The sequence below is a fragment of the Stigmatopora argus genome, chromosome 7 (genome assembly GCF_051989625.1).
Source record: "Stigmatopora argus isolate UIUO_Sarg chromosome 7, RoL_Sarg_1.0, whole genome shotgun sequence".
Classification (NCBI taxonomy): Eukaryota; Metazoa; Chordata; class Actinopteri; order Syngnathiformes; family Syngnathidae; genus Stigmatopora; species Stigmatopora argus.
In genome coordinates, this window is record NC_135393.1 from 12,459,528 (window position 1) to 12,482,602 (window position 23,075).

A 23,075-nucleotide genomic window follows, 5' to 3' on the forward strand; every position below is an offset into this window, starting at 1 on the left:
CACTACTGTTTGCTTGATTCCTGATGCTCCATAAGCGAGAGCCGCAAACTTGGAAAAACATCTCAGAGGAACAAGGAAACCTCTGCCAGAGGAGCGCAAAGGCCACAGAGGCTCATAAGGTAAAAGCAGTTCTCTCAGATAAGCAGGGCCATAACCATTAAGGCACTTTCAAACCATTTAAAGAACCTTTAAATCGATCCTGAAACATACAAGGGTGCCGATGTAGCAACTTTAAAACTGCCATGATGTGATCCTACCTCCTGGTCTTTGTCAGGACAAGTGCTGCTGAATTTTCTAAAAGCTGTACACCTGAAATACTTTTTGGGGCAGACAAGAAATCAAGGCTCTGCAATAATCAATACGACTGGTGATAAAAGTCTGCATTAGATTCTACCTGTCGACCCGAGAGAAAGTAGGCTGGCAATGTTATACAAAATACTATTATTTATTTTATTTTTTCAGTCAAAAGATCATGCCCAGGTTTCTCACCTGTGAACGATTAAAAGACAGTGAGATTAATATAGGGATTTCATATCAATAATGTACATGGCAAGCCCTATAAATATAACAAATTCCAGAAGATTTACATTCTTTTTGCCATTAAGATATCCTCTTCTTCTACCCAAATCTGTGTTTATGCATGCATAAAGATTTCCAGGTAAATTTGATGTTACTTGTGATGTGTGTCAGTTGGTAAAGTAGGTAACATTAGCTTTGTTCCTGTGCGTCTAAATCTAAAACAATGTAGTGCCTATAAATGTATGGAAACTATTGCCTGGTGTGCTGGGATTCCCCTTCCTTATTTAGAGACACATATTAACACAAACTCACAGATTCCCATCCTGCACAAAACTCCAAATTTAGCAACAATCGATTGTGCTCTGTATTTCTAAAAGCCTCACGCTTCCAGTGATTTGAGCTAATCTTTTTATATCCTCAACACTTTTCTTAATCTATACCAGCCATCTAAACCCAAGGATTTGTCCTGTGATGGCCATTCTAGCCATAAACCTTAAGCTCAAAACTCTGTATCCATGTGTAATAGATCCATCAACAAGAAATTTAAACAAAAATTGTGAATTATTTTACTTTATCACATATTGAATTTTTTTTCCAACTTCTCCCTCTATCCTTTTGTCTTAGTTTTTACTCAGGCCAAGTTACCAATTTATCCACAATATGGCCTTACTTCCACCACTATCTCCTTTCTCAATCCCTCCATCTTTTCATTTTCCCAAAGTTCGTACCTGTTTATCCCCTCTCCCCCCTTTTTATCCCTTTAGGAGAGAGATTGTGTTCCCTTCATGTCACCTCCCACCTCCCTTCCCATCTCAATCTATCCTCTTGACCTTCGTGAAGGACAAAGCAGCTTAGAGCAGAAACTTTATCTATCTACCTTTCAAAAATGTCTACCAAAAAACATCAAAAAGTTTAGTCTGATCCTCATTTAAACCTATGGAGGAATGAACAAAGTCGGCTTGAAGTCATACCATACGTATACGTATACATATTTGTGTATTTTTAAAGAGATAAACATGTAATCATTCAAAGGACAGTGAGACAAATGTAAAAGCAAAAAGGCGATGATGCACAGTTGGTCCGCGGGCCATAGTTTGTACACCACTTTTCAATTAAGGTTAAAAATGAAATATTAAAAGTTTCTGGGCAGTGATTTTACATGAGTCAATGATTCACTTCCAACAAACCCTGCTGTCATTGGCACTTTTTGGTACCTTAACAAAAAAAGTACTATTGGGATCATATGTAATGCTACACTTATAATCAATTCATTAAATGAAATTCATGATGAAAGGCCTGTTTAAATTGAAATGTCAACGAGTGACATTTTTAAGGGGTTGAAAAACAGTCCTATAACAACCTGTGAAAAGTAAGTGAGGCGAGTAAGCCACTGAAAGCCAAAGTGAAGGTTTACTAGCGCCACAAAAACAAGAAGACAGCAGGCGACTGTAAATATTGAAAAATGATCTGAAGGCTTGTGAATCTTTAAGAGGACAAGGAGATTGCGTGAGGTAGCTTGCAAGGAATTCCTCCGTAAACAAAATAAATCAACCATTACCTCCATTACACACACAAGCTGCAGGACTAATTTGCATTGTGCTGCCCACTCTATGACAGTAGCAGTTTCACTAACTACTCTTACTAAATGCGGCAGGCGGCTCCTTCATGCCAACAATGTGAGCTGTGCTGTGTATGTTTAAAGAATAAAAGCAGCAACATTATCACGGTCCCATTCCCTTGTGCAAACCTCCAACGGAATGGAGAGGAAAGAAAGAAGACTGCTACTCTCACCTCTCACTTCAGTAGGTCAACAGCATCTTTATTCCAGAAATCAGCCCAGTTAATAATTTACTCGCCTTCATCAATATTTCAATCCAAATAAACCTTATTTCTGTCCTGCCTGTAAGACTAAATCTTTAATGGACAACGGAAGTCTTGACAACAATAGGCGAGAGTTGAAGCCTACATGTGAATTGAGAAGGTAAATCACGACAATAATGTCGATTTTTGAAATTTTGATTGAACTATAATTCCTCACGTCACCTGTTAATGTAGTGGTTCATTCGCCTGACTTCGGTATGGGTGGGATTAATGAGTGGGATTAATCCTTGTTGAGTGGACCTATGATTATGAATGCAAATGGTTGTCTGTTTCTGTGTGTGCCCTAAGATTGGCTGGCGACCAGTTAATTTTGCAGTCCGCCTTCCACCCGAAGTCAGCTGGGATAGGCTCCAGACCCCTGCAACCCTGACCAGGATAAGAGGTGGGTGTCCATATCTTTTTAACTGGCTCGAGCAGTCACGTTTTAGCAACACACTGAACCGCCCAGGTAATCCTAAATCTTAAAGATGCATCAGTAGGTAAATGAGGAATAAATGTTAACGAACAAAGAATACCTTGAGGAAGTGTTCTGAAAGAGAAATCTCATTAATAATTTGCCACTGTTAAGTGCACACATTAAGGATTAAGATTTATATTTAAGAAACTGTTTAAAATTTGTGCTCAGTGCATCTATTCAACTATTGATTTTTTTAATGAATTTTTAATTCCCCATTTGCGAAAGCGTGCTGGACCCCAGCTCAGGTATCTTTTGGACAGTTGGGGTACACATTGTACTTAGTTACTGTATTCCATTTTATTCTAGATCTTATATATTATATTAAAAATTAATAAGGGAAGGTAGTCTCTTTATAGCGAAAAACAAATCAAGTAATGAAGCTACGTACCGTATTTTCACGACTATAAGGCGCACCACATTATAAGGTGCACCCTCAATGAATGACACATTTTATTTTATTTTTTCCATATATAAAGCACACTGGATTATAAGGCGCCCTATCTATTTTGGAGAACATTTAAGACTTTTAAGTGTGCCTTATAGTCGTGAAAATACGGTACATTAGGAGCCTGATCTTTTGGAGTGGGTCACTCTGAATTTAAAACTATGTCTTGCTTTCTTTGAATACTTCTAATGACATTATTGGATTTTAGTGTCATTCTTTAAGTCCTCCGTTGTCCCTAAAAGCAAAAATGATTACAAACAATAAAAGCACAAGGGCCACCCCTCTATTATTTCAGCCTCTTTCAACGTCTATTATTTCAGACAAGAGCATAAATGTCTTTACTGACCAGACAGCTTGAGTGATTTTGCTGGCAAAATGATAGCTTTCATTTGAATGCGGCTCATTTAAGCTGAAATATAAAATTGAGACCAAAAACATCCGATGCATTTACGCGGACATCATTGACATGTAAATCCGAATGGACGGAGGTGGCAGATAAAAGGAAAGCGACGGAAGGAAAGTGTGAAAAAAAGAACGGAAGTCAATGTCACACAAAAGCCTTGGAGGTTTGAATCGCTATAATTTCCCTCATTGTCTTTCTCCTCCAATTGAAATGAATCTGAGGGTGTTCAGATAGACGGATTCTTGGATGAGCCCTCTGCTCTGTGAGAATAGCTTGCATGCGTACTCTCCTTGTCATTCGTACGCAATTTAGTCGGACGGGATGCCGAAAATGGCGTCGCCGCTGTGTCACCTTCTGCGCTTCAACGGCACGGTACGACACCGTATGAGTGATGGCAGCCGGCAACCAGCTTCCGTTGGGATCTAATCAAATGTGGAGGGCCCACGTGGCGTCGGACCAATAGAGAAGCACACTATAACAGAGCTGCTCAAGGGAGACTCATCCATCAAGCATGGAGCGCCAGGCTGCTGCTCACAAAGATGGAGTGCGAGCTGACGGGCTCCTGAGAATGTGTGCTCACTTCAACACGAGTGCACGCACACAGAAAGATGCGCTGATATCCGCTCTTTAAGATAACCAATTGGATATCTGACAAGAGTGTTTACACAGTGTTTTGAAGGTCGATGATGACTTTATTGAAGCTCCTGTGCTGCTCTATCTTGTTTTCTTATTGTACTTTTTTTTGGAAAACTTGTTGCTAGGTAGCGTACCCAAAGCACAATCATCTTTGCCCAAAAGGCCAATAAACACATCAGCATTCCTCTATCACCTGAGTACACAGTGAAAAATAAATAATTAAACACACATGCAGTCTTGATAGCTATGTGAGATTTAGTTCCTTTAAAAAATAAACACTTTGGGTTCTCGAATAATTCCTTCGTGCGCACAGCGTTCTGGAATAGATCGTGAAATTAGAGGGGGCCCCATGGTTTTGGCTACTGTATTTCTGTTTTGCAGTTCTGTACCCTTGGGTCTGTTCATTTCCTGGCTCACGTCACAGGGGCCAAGGGTTCAAGTCCCATAATGGACTAAATGTAAACCGCATACAAGCTTGGAATAGCGTGTAACACAAAATAGAGTACTGATTTTCTCTTTCAAGGATACATATAAATATAATTGATTTTCAAGATGGTATTAAAAAAAAGACACTAAGGCTTTTTTGGCCACATCTTACAAGTTTTAGTTAAATGTAAAAGTGTATTGGCTAAAAATGTTAATCTAACTTGTCTCCCCGTGTAGTTTGGTGACTTGGAAATGAAGTACTGCTTTATGTTAAAATTGGGAATGTATGATTGACACCTGAAAAATTAGTTCCATAAAAGTTTTGCATTTGCAGTATAAATGGGTGGATTAAATCTCCTTTGGAATAGAAAAAATAATGTTGTTATAACATTCAAGTGAATTCAGCACGTCATGGAAAATTATAATGCATTTATAAGCAATCTACTGTAGGCAAGCTTTGTCAAATGGAGTGTTTATATAATGCAAATACAACGAAGCATGTTTCTGGGAGCATATCATAGCAAGCGTGACTTTGTCCTTCATCTGAAAAATAAAAACTCAGCAGTGATTAGAGAGACATATGAGAGCAAATGGTACTTTGAGTTCAAATAAAGATAGGGTTAAGTAATTGTGTTTGTGTGAACATCACACCTGTGAGGTTGCTACCTAATCATAGTTGAGATGCGATTTTTATCATTTTTTCTTCTGAGCCTGCACGTCTCTACTGACCTCTTGGTTATTGCTGCTGTCTGAGATGTGTCAGGGCCGCGCCACTCAAATGTTTTCCTTGCAAATTTGTGCTTTGGGTGGCGTTTGGTAAAAAAAAAAAAAGTGAATATATAAAGGGTAGTGGGTGGAAAAGTGAGGGAAGGAATTATAGGAGGATTGGAAAATAAGAGGTTGACTTGAGACCGGAGAAATTAATTCCGAGTGGAGAGGAGCACAGAGTAAATTACAGACAGGCTCGATTTTTGTGCCAAGGGAACATTTGGCCAACTTTCTCCTTGTGGGTGACACACATGGGCATCTGTCCATGTCAAAGTCACACTGTGTGTGTGTGTGTGTGTGTGTGTGCATGTTTATGTACGTGCGCGTGAGACTTACATGTGGTCACTGGAGTTTAGAGATTACAGCCAGAGGTGAGCCAAACTGACAAGTGATGACATCCAAATGACATGATTTATTTCTGTTTCCAACCTAATACCCTTTCCTAACACGTTAATACACACACTCACACACAGTTTGAGTGCAGCTGCATTGATATAAAAGCTGTCAATCTCTCCACCTGTTGTCAGGCTCCTTCCATCTTCATGTTGACATAATGACAGGTTTCTGTCCATAAACACACAAACACACTGATGAATCATTGGGAAAAAAAATGAAATCATAGTTTCGTCACTATACTTCTAGTGTTCATTTCATCTATGTAAATTAGATCTCAATGACATGATCATATCAGACCATGCAATACCTGCAGCTCCCCTAAACTTAATTCAAATGGTGCTCTTTGTCCTGATATTATTCCACAAAGTCTACAAAAAAATAGGAACAAGTCAGGGAAAAGTTTGAAGCTCGACAGGCCAAGTCTCCTCTTACATGAGGTTTGAGGCATGAACATATTCTGAATAAGAGTTCAACAAAAAGGGCTGAAACAATAAGTCAGCATTACATCAGTGGTCAAGCTTGTGTGTTGCCTAACCAGTGTTGCGAGCGCTTTGCATCAGATCTAAATAGATGGGGGGCTTTTGTCCAACCAGTCCTCTATCTCTTAATGGAAGCAGACAACTATTTTTTGGTCATAGTGTAACACTGCTCTCTACTGGAATTAAAGTTGCAGGCCACTGTCAGCTTCAGTGTGCAGTGTGAATTTCAGAAAGTACCTGTTTAACGCAAGGAATGATCAATTGACCAATTTCAGGGGTACATTAAAAAAAAACCTTCACATTCATACCAATTAAGAATTTTGAGTTTCCAATTGATGTATAATTCATGCTTTGGGATTGTGGGAAGAAACCAGTTTCATACCTGTCAACCTCTGCCGATAACTGCCCTTATAAATGATTATGATTCCCCTTACAAACCCCCAAAAAACCTTACAAACACCGTACGACTCGTACGGTGTTTGTAAGGTTTTTTGGGGGTTTGTAAGGGGAATCATAATCATTTATAAGGGCAGTTATCGGCAGAGGTTGACAGGTATGCAGTTTAACCTAGTGCGTTGACCTCACAGTGCCTGGGATAGGCTCTAACATCCCTGCAACCCTAGTGAGGATAAGCGGTACGGAAAATGAATGAATGAGCCACGTTACAAGAAAACTGGAACTTTTGTTAATCTGAACAAAGGCGAAAGATACTAGTTTGCATCAACCTTGGCCTCAAAGGAAACAGCTTGAGGGGTGTAAATTAAACATTGCTGCAGACTTGCTGGTGTGAGCGAAAGATGTCTGCAAGCACCCCCACAGGAAGTGAATAATTAAAAGGGCTAGTGAACGAAGCTGGGTACGAAGCTTGGTGTTTCATTACCCCAGCTTCACTCAGCATAGGTATTCAGCGTTAGATAACCCTATCTGTCCTCATGGAAAGCTGACTACTTTAGATGATTACACCATCTGATACCTACTACTGAATCATCTTGCAGCATGGTAGCAATTCCACAGTCTGTAGCTTGGATATCTATATTTGTTCAGTTTAACTTTGTTTTTATCTTTATTAAGCGAAGGGATTGACTAATGCCACAATTTCTGCAAAGAGTTTTATTCAACATTAGTATTTTTTGTGTGCATTGTGGTATTTACAACACTAAAGAAAATGTTGAAAATGACGTAAAATAATTTAATATCCAAACTATAAGATGAAATGTTGCAAAAGGCTACAGAGAAAACACAGTGGAATTCACACATTCATTTAAAAAAAAAGAAACATAATAAAAACAATGTAACGAAGTTAGCCTACAGAAACACAAGAATCAAAACAAGAGCTCGGTGGTCTATTACAAATGTAATACTGAAATAAGCTAAAATAATGCAGCTTTATACATTTGATATCATGTCCCCAGACCCCGTTCATAGCTCGCAGAGCACCTGTTAGCCCCTAAACCTGACAGCTGAATGTATTACTGATGATGAAAAAGATCAAGTATTTTTCAGCAGGCTTTTATCGATGTGACTGCCGCTCACAGGAGAAAGGATGACAAAAAAGTTTTCACCAACACAATAGGTTGTTGAACAGTTAAATTATTCGCTGTAATGTACTGCACATCTCAAAATAATTTTGGTTTACTTGGGATACCAATAAAAACAATGTTATGAAAGTACAAGGTCCTCAGCCACAATAGCCTGGAGAACAAAAAAATTGAAAGACCTGCAGTATGTATGTGCATATAGCTCACGTTTGTACATTTGACAGACAAACTATTAATCATATTGCTTGATAATTCTCTTTGGATCTCGTGGCTTTGTGCAACTATTTGGAAGCGCTGGGGAAAAGATAAAAAAAAATTTTAATGTATCGACAACCTACTGCTTCTGAAATGTCCAGTGACACACTAAAGAGACTCACCCTGTTTCCTTACGTTACCAAGTTACTAAGGTGTCATGTTGATTCTCTCATTTAGTGTCGTAACTGAGAGGATCAGCCAAGAGCAGCATAAGACTGATATCCAATGATCAAACAATGGCTTTTGAAGAAAAAGGAATTTTCTATGCCCAATGTCTAATCTGCATTTCTATATATTTAATTGCCTGATAAACATAACATGAAGTATATTGTCACACAATGGTAATAAGCTCATAAATACTTTAAAATAGGCAACTTAACTGACCATCACTATGACAAATGGCGGAATGCCAAACAAGAGTTGTTTTTTGGGAACAAAAAGAATTTACTAGGCTTAACATTCATCAATCCTCAAGAGTGCATCAATGATATTGATTATGCAGCTATAGCAGGAGTATAGATACGACAATTTTTTCCTTAGATTCTATGAACAGCACTATAGAGTTGTTCATTATTGTTAGTTGTTGTGTTAATTTAGAATGACTAATTTAGCCTGCTTAAATAGCTAAATAAAATGCTTCAGACCTTAAGTTAACCCTTTTCACTCCCACCTCACTAAATGACTACACGTGTGTACATTTACGTCTGTATCCACCAATAAACTAGAACTAATAATAATAATGATTAACGTCTTACTTTTAGCAACTTTAGTCATGTCAACTCACTTGTTTGTCTTCTGGTGACTTGAAAATTGTCTCATAAATGAGCAATCCAACCAGTGATTAAACCTCATTTACATATATAAATACAGATTGAATAAATACTAATACATTATAGATTTAGCCCGACACAAAAGGGGGGGTGCAAACTATCCATGCTAAAAATGTTCTCTACTTTTTTGTTGCTGCATTTTATCCCTTTCGTGAAGAGATAAATGTACATCCTAAAAGAAATCAACTTTTATCATGTCATTAGATCTATTGTTCTATTGAACCTGACAAACACTATAAGAAAATATCCTAAGGACTATATTTAAAACAGGGGTGTTATTGATATAATAAGTCGGTAAATCTCACCATAATTGTGGATAAGGGAGCGAGTCTATCCACCATCATGCTATCACGCCAAAAAGTCCATTAAATACACTTTAAATAAGAACAATACATCCATTATTGAAACTCTTTTTTTACAGTAATAAATATATGTGCCTTCGAGGCTGACTTGATAAGCTCCGCAGTGATTAACTAAAAATTCTAAAAAGTTCATGTCGGAGTTAGTAATGTCACTTCATTCATCCCATTGTTAAAAGGTCAGGAAGATGTGCTGGGGAGAAGTGTTTCAACATCAGTGCTCCAATTTGGTTGCAGTTGCTGTCAATTGATGTTAAATTCTCTTAAGCAGACACACAAAGACACACAACACAGAAACATATGCGCCATACCCATTCTTCTTTAGCCTTGTGGCGGTTGTCTTTTCATAGAGACCTTCCAATGGCTTTTCTTAAAAGCCTTCACAAGAAAAAATAATAATAACTTCCAAAAAAAAAACAAAGAAAGCATGGGCTGCACCATAGAGCAACTGCCTCCTAAATCCAATTGGCCATTTGTGAACATTAATTTACCTTCTTCTCATTCTTCAAAATGCCATTGCCTTTGTGTTTACCGTTAGATAAGCAATGGCAGTGTCCGTTGACCATGTTGTCCTCTTCCCTGGAAATGTTGCCTACTTGGCTCTTGTCGCCGCATTTTGCCCTCAGTAAGCGTCCCAAATATCGCAAGACAAAACCAGAGATAATCAAGGTTGCTCCCACGAAGAAAATCACATCCAGCAAAAAATACTGATAGAAGGAAATATCGTAAACAGCCGAACGCAAATGGTCTGTGCCATTGTATCGAAGCGTGTAGTTGATCCAGTAGACGGCTCTTGTCACAGGGTGGTTTGGCTGGTCTTTGTGGATGGTAGAGAGGAATGTTGCCCTCTCTCGGTACCTGCAGATAGTTCACGCTTTTTAAGTACTGGAAATTGATATGATGCTGAAGAAATACATTCAGCATCTCACCTCGTTTCATTTATGACGGAGACCAGGGCATTGTAAAGGTCGTTTTCGCTCATGCTTTTCCAGTGCAACATAATGCCCATACCTTTGGCGGTCACACGGGTCATAGTGTCATAGTGGTCTCCAAACAGGGGCACACCCACTATTGGCACCCCGTGGTACATGGCCTCAAAGATACTGTTTAGCCCACCGTGACTCAAGAATGCCCTTATCTTGGGGTGACCTGAGCAAGAAGAGACCAGAGTTGTTGTTTTTTTCTAATATGTCCAATTAAATCTTTGGTCAGTTTGACAACAACAGGCACACAACCAATACTATTCTGTGTTTACAGCAGAAAACAAGAGTGATACAATGTAGCAATTATCCAATACTCGACATTAGCCTGGAAGTCTGGTTTTTTTACTTTATTGGTAAAAGTGGTTGCTTCTCTTTAGAACAAGGCTGTAATTTTTTTTGCTATGTTGTGAGACAATAGAAAACTTTTTTTAAAAGATTGTGATCTCACCTAATAGGTCATTCTGAGGCATCCATTCAACAAGCTTGGTGTTGTTGCCAATGTTACTGGGTCGCACACCAGAGAATCTGATGAAGAAAATAGTTGTTAACTGTTAACAGTAATAGCAATAAGATCATTTCCATCATGTTTGTGAATAAAGGGATAAATAATGTGTGCGAGTCGCTAAACTTGGAGTTTTCTGATTGTGATTTTGAAAAATAATAATACTAATAATTTTGCCTGGGGTTTAAGTCTCCATTCTAAGACAAGCAATATAGACACTTCCGTTCCTCAAAATATTTTCTGTTGCTTTTCTGCAAAAAAAAACAGTAAGTCACTGTGCTGCCAATCAAGGCCGACATTCATGCAGGCCATTTATCAATGACACGATTCATTGGACTTGATCCTACCCTATCTCGTCAGCTCCCATTTTTTTCTTTTCAATTCTCTCAGTTTAGAATATTGCATCCGGGTCACGGCGCATATTTTTTAGAACTACAGGCCGACAAAAAACGTATTTGACAAATTGTTGAATGCAGAAAAGTTGACGTTCATTGTCATGTGGGGCCTGTAAGGAAAAAAACCCTGATACACAACAAAAAGGGGAAATCTTAAAACAGTTAAGGGAAGAATTTGTTGTATAGGAAAACAGACCAGGTTGTGTTATATGATATTGTCGATGAACCAGTATGAGAGATAAGTGATTCCTTACACTGAATTAGAGTTCCACCTTCCTCTGCTCACTGCCCAAGCACAAACATTTACCCAGAGTTCATGTTGAACCCTTTGTTACTCATTCATTTCCAGAGCACACAGTCATGCATGACTTATCACATTCATTTTTCTGATGCATTCTGCCATCTTTGGTTAATCCAATAAAATGTTATGGATAGGGAATTTCGCAGTATTTAAAAATATAAGAGTAACGGACAAAAAGAGTACTTTACCTCCAGATGACTTGCTGGGGAAGCCTAGCAAGCGCTCCTGCCAATTTGTGTGCAATGTCATGCGAAAGGTACTTCACCCCAGCGCCGAAGGACACGACAACAAAGCCGTTCTCTCCTGTATCATTAACCCACAGCTCAAACTCCTGTGGGAATACACAGTTAGAAAAGAACTTAATTGTAAAAATTACATTATTTGCAAAACACATTGCTCTGCTTTTAATGAGTTATTTCTATTTTTATTCTTTTAAATCTGGAACTTTTAATCCAAAGAACACTGTAGCTGAAGTGTGCTAATAAATAAAGCTCCCGTGATTAACCTATTGCTGCTAAGCAAAATTTTACGTGTAAATCAAATTTGGGGGAAACAATTAACTAAACTGTTTTCAATCCAAATATGCAAGACAGCCTTCATTTCCAGAAGCCATTTATTGCTTTATGGCATTATGGTATCAGCACTAATAAAGTTTAGAGTGTTGCTTTATGTAAGGTTTATCTCACTTATATGATATGATGATGTCTAGTGTCATAAAAACCCATTCAAAAAGTTGTTAAAATTTCACCCTAATGATGTAGAAGGGACATGAGTCAATAAAATAAATCTTAACAACCAAGAACCATCTAGGTATGAAGGGTGACTGGAGGATAACCCACTGCAACACACTATTTTCATCTTTAACATTACAAAGGGGGGTTGTATATTCTTTGTAACTATATTTCAGCCAACTAAGAGTTATTTACAAAGCTATGTCCTGAAATAATGTTAAGATATCTTTAAAATAAAAAATAAAAGCAGATAGCAGAGATATGCCCTGAACAAACAAAGCAATAAAAACAATGCTCCCGTATCTAACTAGAGACAGAAAATAGTACTGCAGCATCAACAGGACACTATAATCTGATAAAATACATAGTGTTTTATCTCTGTCATTTTCAATATGTTAACAAGACAGTGACACTGTTCTTCGGTCAAAAAGAGATCAGTGAGGAGCCATGTTTGACTGTTCCGCATGCAACAAACGGAGGTAAATGGTCCAGCTGTGGCAGCTAAAATTGGCCCTGGCACGGAGCAACTGCAGCAGCAACACTGGGCTCTGTGTCCAAGCAGTGCAGGCCGCCTGTCCCTACAAGGAAGCCACAGTGACCCCATAGAAAGTCTCAGTGTCTCCTGGCCTCTGCCAAGAACAATGGCCTTGTTCTCCCTATGCTTGCATTCTAACTCCCTCACATATTAGGACACAATGCTCCCTGTTGGCCAGAGTGTCATTCCAAAACCTCCACGCAGAAGATACCAACAACCCGCACCGTCTTTGTCCAAACGAGCACCCTGTTAGTGTTCTATGAGTGTCCTTTCTCTTAGACGTAGCTACTACGTCCATTCAAACCAAGGCTATCTGGCTGTCTTGAGAACACGTTTGTAGGGAGAGGCAAATAGTAATAAAGAGCCACAAGGAAAGTCAGATATTATATTCATAATATGTTCTAAAGGAAAAACCTTCAAATATACACCAAGCATAGTCATGTTAATGTCTATTTTTATTTTTTTGCCATTTCTAGCTTGGCATCGACATATGACAATACAGCCACGAGGATGTATCAACATGAAGAATAAAAAGGGTCATCCATTTTGTGCCAACTCTGCTCGAAAGAAAGCTCAGCTACTAGCATGAAGAAGCATTAATTCCAAGTTAAGCTGCGTTCAAGTCGCTACAACTTATAGTCCGGAAAATACGGTACTAAATGTAGTAAACTCACGTGCATAGGAAATTGTCAATATGAGATTTATTTATTGTTAAAATAACAAATGCAAAAACTATTGTAGTATTGGCAGCCTACAGTATCTAACAGACTTTACTTTTTGATTTGTTCTGTAAGCACTCACCTTTGGAAGCGGGTTTGCAGGCCTGGTGAGGATTCCTCCAATGTACACCACGTGTGGTAAAGTGGGCCTGGGGAACTCCAGCGCAAGGTCAGTGCACAGCATCCACATCTGGCTGCCTCGCACCAGCTCAGTCATAGCTACCTGCGGTTTTACTCCATGTTTCCTCATGATACGGTCATACTTGGGCATCACAATAAAATGGACTCCAAAGTTCTCCAAGAGGTAGACAGCTGTATTTGAGATCCTTTGGAATAGTGACATCCGGTCAGTCAGTAACGAGTTGAACACAGGCACATACGAGAGTGGGGTTGGGGCACCCACCTCTATGGGGTACCACAAACCTGTACTGAACACGGCATATTTCAATCCCAGAATATGCGCAAGTACAAATCCACACATTTCATTCGGGTCCACCAGCAGGAGATCAAATTTGGCCTGTTTGAGGCGAGCCATGACCTCAGTATTGCCTACTATAGCGTCACAGTTCTGACAGTAGTGTTCAAGAATGTCAAAAAGCTCCAGAAATGTGAGGCGACCTGAAAAAATATTGTCAACTTTGGACTGCAGGAAACTTTCAGCTGTGCTGGTGTTGAAAACCCCCGGGTAGCGCTGTAGATTATACTTAGTAGAAGGGAGGACCTCACGTCCCTCTGAGACCAGGAAATGGACCTCATGGCCCTCCTGATGCAAAGAGGCAGCCAATGTCTTGAAGATATACATATGGGATTCAAACAGGGTTGGTGGGACGACAAGGATTTTAGCAGCCCATGATGCACTCAGATGCCACGTAATGAGCCCAAGGAGGAGTAGAGATGAATGCAGGAACATGGCTAAAATAATAAAGACATTCATATCAAACAGTGCAAACCAAGTTTGCATTACACATACTTTAGCTTTGTGTTTTGACTCCTCTAACCTTAGAATCCATTTCAATGATTCCTCTCATTCATTTATTGTTGAAATGTTTCGAAAACTATCTTTTAATTCAAGGCAAATCCAGTATTGTTAATAAATGGTAGTTCAGAGAAGATAGTTGAGGTGAGTGAGGTCAAAGTCTCTAGTTGTGACTGACATGACCTTCAAGTTTATTCTGCTCTGTTGGGGAGGATACTTTTTAACACTTTTATCTCACACGACATAACTGAGTTGGGAAACGTTTAAAGAAACAGACACGGGTTGTGCTTTGAAAACTGCAACATGAGAAAAAAACAAGAGAAGAGCTTGGGGGCACAAAAACTGCTTTTCAAGTTCTTCCAGTTTTTTTTTATTATTAAACTTTGGATATATTTTGGAAACTGGTAGAAGTATTCAACTTAGTATAGGTAATCAACAACAAGAACAGAACAAAAAAATGCTGTAATTAGTATTCTGAAAGGTTTATCATGATTTATTCTAATTCAGGACATCTGCAGACTTTTTGATTATTTATTTAAAAATGATTTATTCTATGAATTTCACTGCAAGAGCAAGAATGCAAGTCATTTCAAAGGGTGAATGAAAGAATGAATGTGTCTGATTAGGATGAATGGAATGGAGGTTATAGCATATCACAAGTGACAGTGATAAGAAAGCCAAATTGCGTAACTCATACCTACTGTGTTTAAATATTTGATACAGGATGCGAAAAGTCCGATAAAATCAAATTTTTTGAATGACTCCAAAAGTCACAAGTGATTTAAGCTGCCAAAGAATTTGAGTAAACATTTTAAACAAATTTCAAACGGGAAAACATGTCTTGCCATTCTTTTGTTGAGTCATATAAAATGCCCTGATCTCTTCAAACACTGACTTTGAACATTGCCTTATCCTATCCAAATGACAGGAATTGTAGTTAGAAATAACTTTATTTGGGCAGCGAATGCAATTCATCGTTTCAGTTGTGACTCCTAGAGCTCATACTATCTGGCTAACCATCAACTTAAACATGAACTGGTCCGACGACTTAGCTGTCTTGCTCGATTAGCAAATACCAACCACACCAACAAAACAGTAGTCAATGGCCCTAACTAAAGCAATGCACCTGCACCTGCTAAAACTGGGCAATAAAGAGTGACTGAGTAAAAAAAGTTAACCAACATGTTAACAAGACAGACAAACCTAAAAATGAGAAATTTCTACACCGACTGGACAGTAACTTTGGCATGTTACGACTTGCAACTAAAGAAACATACCAACACGTTCCTACTGATCAAATAGCTTCAATGATATTTAATTCACTTGTCTGGCCGGCTCTTTGATTTTATGATTTCTTTCTCGATAATACTCTTGACCTGCTGAAATCTTGACCATTTTCAAACAATTTATAACGAACCGTATTACGATTGTTACGATTCAGGCTAATGTTGAAAAAAAAGCCTTTAAATATTAGTTTTTTTAGGCAGGTTTACAGCATCACTGCCGTCAATTAAAAAGAAATTAAAAAGCCATATGAAAATTGGTTGAAAACAGCTATTTCACACGCTCCATTGACAAAAATGTTCTGTTCACGGAATGACACTGACTCAAAATGGCAATAACTCATGCCGGGAGTCCCGACAGGATCACAGCGTGTATTACGTCTCTAGTTCTACAAAATATGTGATGAATAGTGTCTCAAAATATGTGATGAATAGTGAAAAGTGTCTCAATACTTTTGAGCGTGGGTTCAAAAGTATTGAGACACTTTTTTTTTATTCTACTGAATAGCAGTGTCCTAAACTTTTGACTGTTGTTGTACCAAATCTAGGAACACTCAAGGCAAGTAGGTTAAAGTTGAATTGAATTGAATGGACTTTAATGTTTTTATTCTTAATATACAAGTATAATGAGATGTGAAGCTTATAAACAAAAACAAACAAAATGACCAATAAATCATCAATAATAATAACAATAAATAAGTAATAAATAAATAAGTAGTCCTGAACCCTTGGATTTTGAGGTAATGACTTTACAATTGGGTTTTTCTGAGCGAAAATATCCAAAAAAACAGCACTCAAAATTCCTACAGTTTAATTTAACTAAAGGTTAAGTCGACTGCATTGAAAACTGGAAAAACATAACATCATTCGAGTTTATCATAAAACCAGGCTGTCACATAAGGGCAAAATGCGATTTTATTTCGTGTTTTAAACAAACACATTGGGAAGGAACACTAAAAATAAAACAAGAGTTAAATAAACAACTAAAATAGAATAGTTTTTACGAGGTATTACAACAGGAAAAGCACCACTCGTGGGAATTCCTGCATCATTTGAATGCACCCTTGTGCAGGAGTGGCCATTTACGCAAACACGGTCACTTGGTTACGTACACCTGTTGAGCGTTTGGATTGAGCGACTATTTTCTTAACTAAACAATATGTGGCACGATGCAGCGTTTCATTTGGAAAAAAATAGAATTTCCTACATTCTATGGGAAATCTAAAGGATGGGGATAGTTCACCTGTAGTGCGCGACACCTTTCTGCAATTAGTTCTCAGATCCTACCTTGGGACTTGAATGTATTTCCAGTGTAGAAGAAGTCAATGCTGTCAATTTTGCTTGTAGAAAAGTTCAATTCGGGTGCCTGTAAGTGAAATAAAGCGTGCAGCGCGTGAGTGTTAACAAATGGTTATCCGGGCTTGAAGGACGACGATGTGATGGGCGTTCAAGTGACTGGCACTCGAAGGCGGGACTAGGCACGAGTCCCGGCCCAGAGAGAGGTGGAAAGACGGGGAGTGGCTGAGAAGGACGCGCTGTGCTTGGGTGGAGAAAAAGGACAACAAAATAGGTGAGTGTGTTTATTGGTTTGTCAAACAGCCTACAGGTGACTTCTCTGGTGTTGATGGTGTCAGCATTGGGGAGCATCGCTTCACGGGACTACCTGTTTTGTACACCTGGTTTGTGTGTGACATCCCATAATAACCGTTAACAAGCATGAGCAATAGTGGAAGGTCAGGCAGGGCAAGTGAGGCCTTCTCTGCTGGTTCAAACTACATTCTGATCGCAGGTTATTTGTCTGCAATTTAGCTTTTTTTGTAATATTTTTTCTCTTTGGTGATTATGATTCAGGTATTGGATTGGGTCGTAGCAGGTCTGAAACTAGGGGAAATATAAATATCGATCATTGATTTCCAAAGCAAAATAGTGAGTATGTTATTTTGATTTGATTCAGAAAAATGTTTGCTGTTGAGAAGTTGAACAATCCCCCAAAACCATTGGTCACTTTACACGTTGGAAAAAGGTCAGGGCGGTGTCTCAAAACACTCCCCTTCTGCAAACAGATTCTTATCAGATGGAGAAAAGTGGAATACTTTAGGGTTTAGTTCATTGTTTTTTCAATTGACACTGGGCTGTAGAACACAATGTATACACAGCGCATCCACACGCACGCACACACATTCCAATTGAGGCGATTTGGAGTGCCTTAGTATTTTGTTTAAGGGAGCACCATGTTATCCTACCATATTGACTATATAACGAATGAGGGCCATTTTAGGAAAAAAAGTCCAAACTGGCCTTTACTAAATACTTATATCATTATTTTTCTGATCCAACAATTTGCCAGGAACCCAGTGGAAAATTGTATTAGGCCACAACCGCAATTTATTGTTTTATATTCTTTATTTCTATTGTACTCATTCCTCACCCTTCCATCCCGTCTCCTATCCGCTCTCATATCAGGTGTGTTACCTGAGCTTTACATCAATATTTTATCAGCCTTGGACACCCAATCTACACAATGACGAGGATAGCTCTCTCCCGTGAAGAGTTAACGTATCTGTCAAAAATATGTCTATAAGTATATGGGCACACATTCTGTTGAAAAGGAGGGAGCGACAATACTGAAATAAAGTACACACATTCAAAAGCAACTAAGAGGAGAAAGTAGGGTGGGGTAGAAAATGCAAATTCAGTACTGTTTCTTTTGTTCAGGTGCGTAGGGTGATACTGACACCCCTACGTGCTTTATTTGCACGATTAGAAAAAAACAGCATGTTCAAGAGAAAAAACTAAGTTATATATTTTGCTTTGCAGTTTTTGAAACTCATTTCAAATGTCCATATATTCTATACTATTTCAGGTATCTGCTTATCTTCAGTGAATGACAAACAATACCATTATTCCAGATAAGAGTCTTTGTGTACTTAACTTATCTTGGCCAATGTTTACAGGAATCCAGTCAAATGTTGCTACTGCAGGTAGAACATCTTGAGTAGGTTGACTTTCAATTTCATTCAGAAACTTCACAAGCACTTCTGAACATCATTGCTTTACAACATTAGGCACATGCACAAACAATAGTTATTTTATACAATTTGTAGCAATGAAGATACCATGTTTTTACCTATAAATGCTGGTTAAACTGGAATAGTTATGATCTATGCACAACTCTCATTGTCATTACCATGTCCATTTTTAATTCCTATTCGTCTCCATTAAATGTAAATAAATATGTTTTTGTTAGTTTTTTAAACCTTACAGAGAAAAAAATCTGAGTCATCAAACCTTAAAACGATAATAAACTAGGGAAAGCTAATGTATAACATTAATACAATGATATGCATACATAGTTTTTGAATTTATATGATTACATGGCTCAGCAGCTGCCAGCTAGAATATGATTTTCATGCTGAGAGACACATCTAACTTTAAATACCTCTCAAAAATGCTCATTTCAAATTTATTTCAATACTGTACTGTACCCCATCCTTTGTGAGGATAAGCTGAATGAATGCTGTACTGTAAACGAAAATTATAATATTTTTAACACGGGGAAAATTGTGTAATGCTTATTTCTGTCCGCTAGACGGAGCAAGAACACCTTGGCAAAAAGCTCAGCTGCAGTTATCCTCCTTGAAATATGCTATTTTTATGTCAAATTCATTCAGAATTAGGTAGAGTTAGACGTAATATTTGTTGAATTGTTGTTGTTTGAGCACCACAAGCCTTTTCAACTGGAAATATTTAAAATGACAATTCAGTAACCTGATGTACAAATTGTACCGCCTTGGTATTTACTTTTCACATCATGACCACCATAGATGATAGCCATGTCCATTTGTCTGTTTTCATTTCTATAAACATCAGACTTTCACAATTAAGTAAACTCCTTGCAGTGATGAGTGTCCAGGTCAATACATTCAGCCATCAATTCTGTAGTTCAGTTCTATTGTCTTTCTCCTCACACCCTCCATAGCTGTCTCTCTGGCTTATTTTCACTCTTTGGCTATGCAATCAGTTGTCTCGGCCTTGGCCATTTTCTTCCTGTCAGCCTTATCACCTATTTGCAGTTTCCTCCATTGTCATTACTCTGCCATTAGCCCCGTATCCTGAGGCTGAAACACAGACCCTAAAGCCACAGCTATGCTTGAAACATCTGCATGTGTAAGATAACCGTCACCTTGCTACCTCACCCTACATAAAACAATGTCCAACAACAAATGCTCCTATAGATCAAATTTTTTGTACTAAAACCTGCATTTCCATAATACATACTGTATTATACACTGAATCAAGCGTCTTGAGGCAAGGTGAACTGACCAAGCAAGTAAGAAATATTTCATGAATTTGAATTAAAAATGTATCACTTGCCTTGATAAGACTATAGCTCTAAATTTTGAAATCAAACAGAAAACCAAGGAATTGAACATAAAACGCATAGCCGTTTGCAGCAACTATTGGATTCACTATCTCATGGTTCTCATTTGTGAATAACATTGGAATGTAATGATTCATGAATGTACCCATAGTCAACTAAGCCATTTAATGCTTAAATATACCTGGCATCATCATCTACCGGTCTCCAAAGCGAGAATTAACAAAAGACACAAAGTATAACGTCAGAAGAATTATTATTGTGTTAACCTTTCTTGATAAGATGTGGTATTAAATAAATAAATGCTTAGGGATGCCTGACATTCTGAAGATTATTTGAAGAAAGACATTGAACTTTAGACCTTTTTGCTCAACTATCTAAATTATAGACTACAGTCCAAATTCAAAAATTCCAGGAGCATTTAAAATCCATATACTACACTCAAAATAAAAATAACATGTTTTGTTTCCATTTACCAATAATGATCTTGCCTGTATATATTTCAATTTTAGTGGTTGTTCCACTACAATAAGCTCTCCCTCATTCTCGAGTGATAGATTTTTTACAGTTTTTATGCTCTCAATTCCCCTCCCTTGTTACTCTCATTTTCTCTTCCCCCACCTTCTCATTGAGCAGGGGCACTGGGACAGAGTCACTGAGCTGTGAAATCTTCACTCCTTGAGACACATTTCATGCCTTTACCATCAAATTGCACACACACACACACACACTAAATGTCGACCTACTTTCCTCCCATGATTCTTATCTTTCTCTTTGAGCGTGCGTGTGTAAACAAGGTATAGAACTTTGAAACTTTTAGGTGATGCTGCCACACAGAGTAAGAAATAGGAAGACTAATGGTTAACATTGTATGCGTGTGCGCTAGTGTCTGTTCATCCTGACCGCATCTACATCTTTAATGGATAATGAATAATGTAGGAGGTCCAACACACACACTCACAGACCTTTTTTAACTTTCCAGTTCGACAAATGTCATCCACACCTTCCTTCAGCAAAACCATTATCACAAGTTAGGTAGTTTCAGAGCAATATGTTCTTATATTTCCTGTGATCATGTTGCATATTTCCTGTCAGAATAACAGGAATATCACCTTAAACCTTTTTTAAACGAGTGTGCATATTAGACACTGACATCTTTTAGCAGTTTAGTGGCCCATCCAACCAGAGCACCTCTTATGATTCAGTCATGCATGCTTCATAATGCTTTTTTGACTCTCATCTTTCCTATCTGAACCCTGTCATCATTCCCACATGCCCACACGCACATTTATCTTTGTCCACCGCCTCTTTGTGAAGATGACTATTTGAAGCAGCAGCCAGGGATGACACAGCAAACTGTACATGCTGATTTTTTTTGACCCCGTAGACCACTGACTTAATAGCAATTGCTCATTTCATTTGTTTCTTTTGTCTTCATGTCCAAAGCTACAATTGCTAGACCTGTCATACATACAAAAGTAGAGGAAAATTGAGCACTTCACAGAGTGCTTTTGATAAGTACTCTTGAAATGCCACGGCATTACCTGTGTCCACAAGTCAGCAGGCTTCAGCATACTGGACTATTTCCTGTTGGTTTCATTATCAAAAGGCACACTGAACAAATATGAAATGGAAATTATTTATATAGGCACAATTATTAGGTAACTGCTTAATATTTCTATGTGAGAAAAGAAGTCATACACAATAATAATTAATTCCAACCTTTGCTACAACAGCGTGAGAAAGATATGGCAATTTTTTCATTCATTTTCTGAACCGCTTATCCTCACAAGAGTTGCGGGGGCGCTGGAGTCTATCCTGGCTAACTACCGGCACCAGGCGGCCAATCGTAGGCCACGATTTTTATATAATAAATCAAACTTAATTGGATTGTAGGCTTTTTATGCACATCATTAAGAGATATTCTGACTACAACATAGAGGAACATAGAGGTTATATATTTTCTAAGGGTTTTAATGAAGTGTTTTTTCATCACTTTGGTAAAGCAACTATGATACAAAGCACTGCTTAAATTAACGAGCTAGTGACTTCCCCTTTTTTTAAAAAAATAGCTGGGGAGCATAAACACAAATAGCATCATGTTACCCACTGAGACAAATCTCTTTAAATTGTCATAAGGTCGCATTTTTAAATATATATTAGACATCAAAACCGAGTAACGGTTTGCATTACTGAGCCTTCCTCTGCCAGGAATAGGCTTAAAACCCTCATGAGTCACCACTACCAAGATAGTGTGTTAATGGCTTTGAGCAGAACCAGGGGATCAAGAAAATGACACCAACACAACCTGGACTCTTGTGTAAAAGGCATGATTGAACTTAATGATACTTCATCCACAAAGAAGGATTGCAATTCGGAAAAGCACTGCAGGAAAACAAAGAAGGTTTGCTGAATTACTAATAGAATTATTTATTTATTCATTTCTTCTTATATTTGTTACAGACTCTCCCCTTCCTCGGGCCTGGGCCCAGGTGCAGCCACAATCCCAGCACCTCAGTTTTCAACCAGTAAAAATACATATATATCAACTGTTATTAAACCACCAGCCTGCAGTATCACACACAAAAACATGGCCTTCAAGTAAGTAGTTTATTTTATAGTCTAAAAACACTCGGACTTTTTTGCTCCAAGATCTTCTTTTCAATTAGCAATTATGTAATGATATACCTCGAACTAAACTCTCTACATGTATGTGAGCGGAAGGGAACAGGGGTGAAAATCCACTCTCGAATCTGGCTAAAGCTTACTGTGGACATGCCAAATTCATAAGAGCCTAGCTAAGGGATTCGACAGAGGCGGAGGATCAAAATGTTATTATCGTGCAATCTAACAATAGTAGTTTGGCAATCTACCGGTAGA

General features: G+C 38.2%; 1 protein-coding gene and 2 long non-coding RNA genes across 3 annotated transcripts; 2 read left to right on the forward strand and 1 right to left on the reverse strand.

Annotated features, from left to right (window-relative positions):
- On the forward strand, positions 1 to 13,485 carry LOC144077825 (uncharacterized). Its single transcript, XR_013301112.1, has 3 exons — positions 1 to 119; positions 2,689 to 2,782; positions 13,316 to 13,485. It is a non-coding gene; the product is annotated as an uncharacterized LOC144077825 (long non-coding RNA).
- On the reverse strand, positions 7,506 to 17,279 carry ugt8 (UDP glycosyltransferase 8). The gene is made up of 6 exons (XM_077605821.1): positions 17,105 to 17,279; positions 13,641 to 14,470; positions 11,762 to 11,904; positions 10,824 to 10,900; positions 10,322 to 10,541; positions 7,506 to 10,250 (listed from the first exon to the last, which is right to left on the reverse strand). The coding sequence occupies exons 2-6, from the start codon at positions 14,466 to 14,468 to the stop codon at positions 9,875 to 9,877; spliced, it is 1,644 nt and encodes a 547-aa protein (XP_077461947.1). The 5' UTR covers positions 14,469 to 14,470; positions 17,105 to 17,279; the 3' UTR covers positions 7,506 to 9,874.
- LOC144077826 (uncharacterized) lies at positions 13,645 to 22,776 on the forward strand. The gene is made up of 3 exons (XR_013301113.1): positions 13,645 to 13,727; positions 17,245 to 17,387; positions 22,659 to 22,776. It is a non-coding gene; the product is annotated as an uncharacterized LOC144077826 (long non-coding RNA).
- The last annotated feature ends 299 nt before the right edge of the window (positions 22,777 to 23,075 follow it).